This window comes from Penicillium brevicompactum, assembly GCF_028827555.1.
Source record: "Penicillium brevicompactum strain IBT 35665 chromosome Unknown utg000006l_segment0_segment0, whole genome shotgun sequence".
Taxonomy (NCBI): domain Eukaryota; kingdom Fungi; phylum Ascomycota; class Eurotiomycetes; order Eurotiales; family Aspergillaceae; genus Penicillium; species Penicillium brevicompactum.
Genome location: NW_026623209.1, coordinates 99,118 through 100,868, shown reverse-complemented (window position 1 = coordinate 100,868; position 1,751 = coordinate 99,118). Strand labels below are relative to the sequence as shown.

Sequence of the window (1,751 nt, the reverse complement as noted above, 5' to 3'; positions counted from 1 at the left end):
ATGAAGTTTCTCATATCCTTTTTGATGCTGACTGCCTCTACCATCGCGGCAACCGTCGCCAGTTCTTCCTCCAAACACTTCCACCTCAAGTCCAGCGGTGCCACCAACCAAGAGCACAACAACCTCTATATCTATGCATACCATACTGGCTCAGGCCTCAGTGATGTCGCCCTGACCAACGATGTGAACACTGCTAGCTCTGTTTACTTGAATGGCACAAATGCCCTCTTCGACTTCAACACTAAATTCCCTTGGGGATTCGTGGCCACCAGCAACACCAAATACACCTGTGGGCACCTGTCCTGGAAAGTCCCATTTTAATTTGAATGTGATCTTAGAACATTTTTGTCCAGCCTGGGATCTGATCTTGATAAACGCAGGCCAAGGTAGTAACGGATTTTCAGTCAAAAGCAACAACTTCCTGTGGTCAGAAGCCAACGGCTTCGGTGGATGGCTCGGTGAGACCCCGACATCCTTACTCTTCGCCAAAAGACGACCTCATACTAATAATTAATAGTCTACGACTGGAACCACAATGCGCCCCAGTTGTTCTACTTGAACCGCTATTATGACGCCACTATCCCCTCCAGCTGCAGCTGCAGCTGCAGCAAGGTCCAGCTGAAGGCCGAGCACATCAAAAACATACGGTAACAGTGGAATTGATTGCTTTTTATAGCACTAAATGATTGGCTAGTGACTTAATGTCTGCTAGCTATTAGCTATTTCGAGCGAAGGTGAATATGAAAGTACTTTGAATTCAAGCAAGTCTTGTTTCTGTGCTATGTAAATTCTGCTAGTGACACCGTGATATCATAGTAGAAACCACTTTTAGAGGAAGCAAAAGGTGTTATGTAAGGCAACGCATCATATCGTGGTTGTATTGACTGACTCCACCTTGGAGATCGGAATTCATGTTCCTATTAACCGCTCTACCAGTGCTAGGAACACAAATCTTGTCCCTAGGAGCTCCCCTGCTCCCGGGATCTTTGTTACGGTTTATGGGAACATATAAGCAGCTTCTAGGGGCCAAATAGCCCCCAGGAAACCCGAGATAGCTTCTTGAATCTTGTTCCTCCACCTCGAAAATCACATCAACTCCTAGGACGTTAGGTGAGTCCGAAGGAATATGACTTGGCCTTCTATTGGGGGAGGGGAAGGACATCTTAGGTTTGTGTGCAGCTCTGGTGAAGGTGTCGTGTGAGGACTTTCTCAACTCTCAGGGGAAGAGATTGACCCTAAGACCCGGAAGTAGGGGTTCCAGGAGTGGAAAAGCTCCCAGAATCACTCCATGTGTCCCCAAATCCAATTCGTTATTCACTCAGGAGCCTGGTCCGAAGATCTCAGACTTTCAGTTTCCCAGCGATATGAAGGGCCTTAGGGATTAGGTTGGTTTTCCCAAGGGATACACAGCTTCTAGACATGCTTTTGAGGTTTCCATGGTTAATTTGTTGAAGTTTAGGGCCTATTCAACCTATGCACTTAAATTTTGTTCCGTGCTTTCGGCCAGTGCCTGAAGGTTCATAGTCAAGGGACTTTTCACTTCGCAGTTCGATTCGTCATTTCACTCTCAAATTTCCAAGCACAAACCACAACATACACGAACTACACTTTCCAATCCCAGAATGAAGTTCCTCGCATTTTCCATGCTGGCTGCCTTTGATCTCACCGCATCTGTCGCCAATTCGTCCTCCAAAAACTTCAGACTCTCGGTGCAGCAAGAAGAACACTTGAAAATCAACGAAAATATGATC

The 1,751-nt window shown here is 46.3% G+C and overlaps 1 protein-coding gene across 1 annotated transcript; it reads left to right on the top strand.

Moving 5' to 3' along the window:
* Positions 1–651, top strand: N7506_008228 (uncharacterized protein; the record flags this gene model as incomplete). Its single annotated transcript, XM_056957521.1, has 3 exons — positions 1–289; positions 354–458; positions 518–651. The coding sequence occupies 3 exons, from the start codon at positions 1–3 to the stop codon at positions 649–651; spliced, it is 528 nt and encodes a 175-aa protein (XP_056806911.1).
* Between the last annotated feature and the right edge of the window lie 1,100 nt (positions 652–1,751).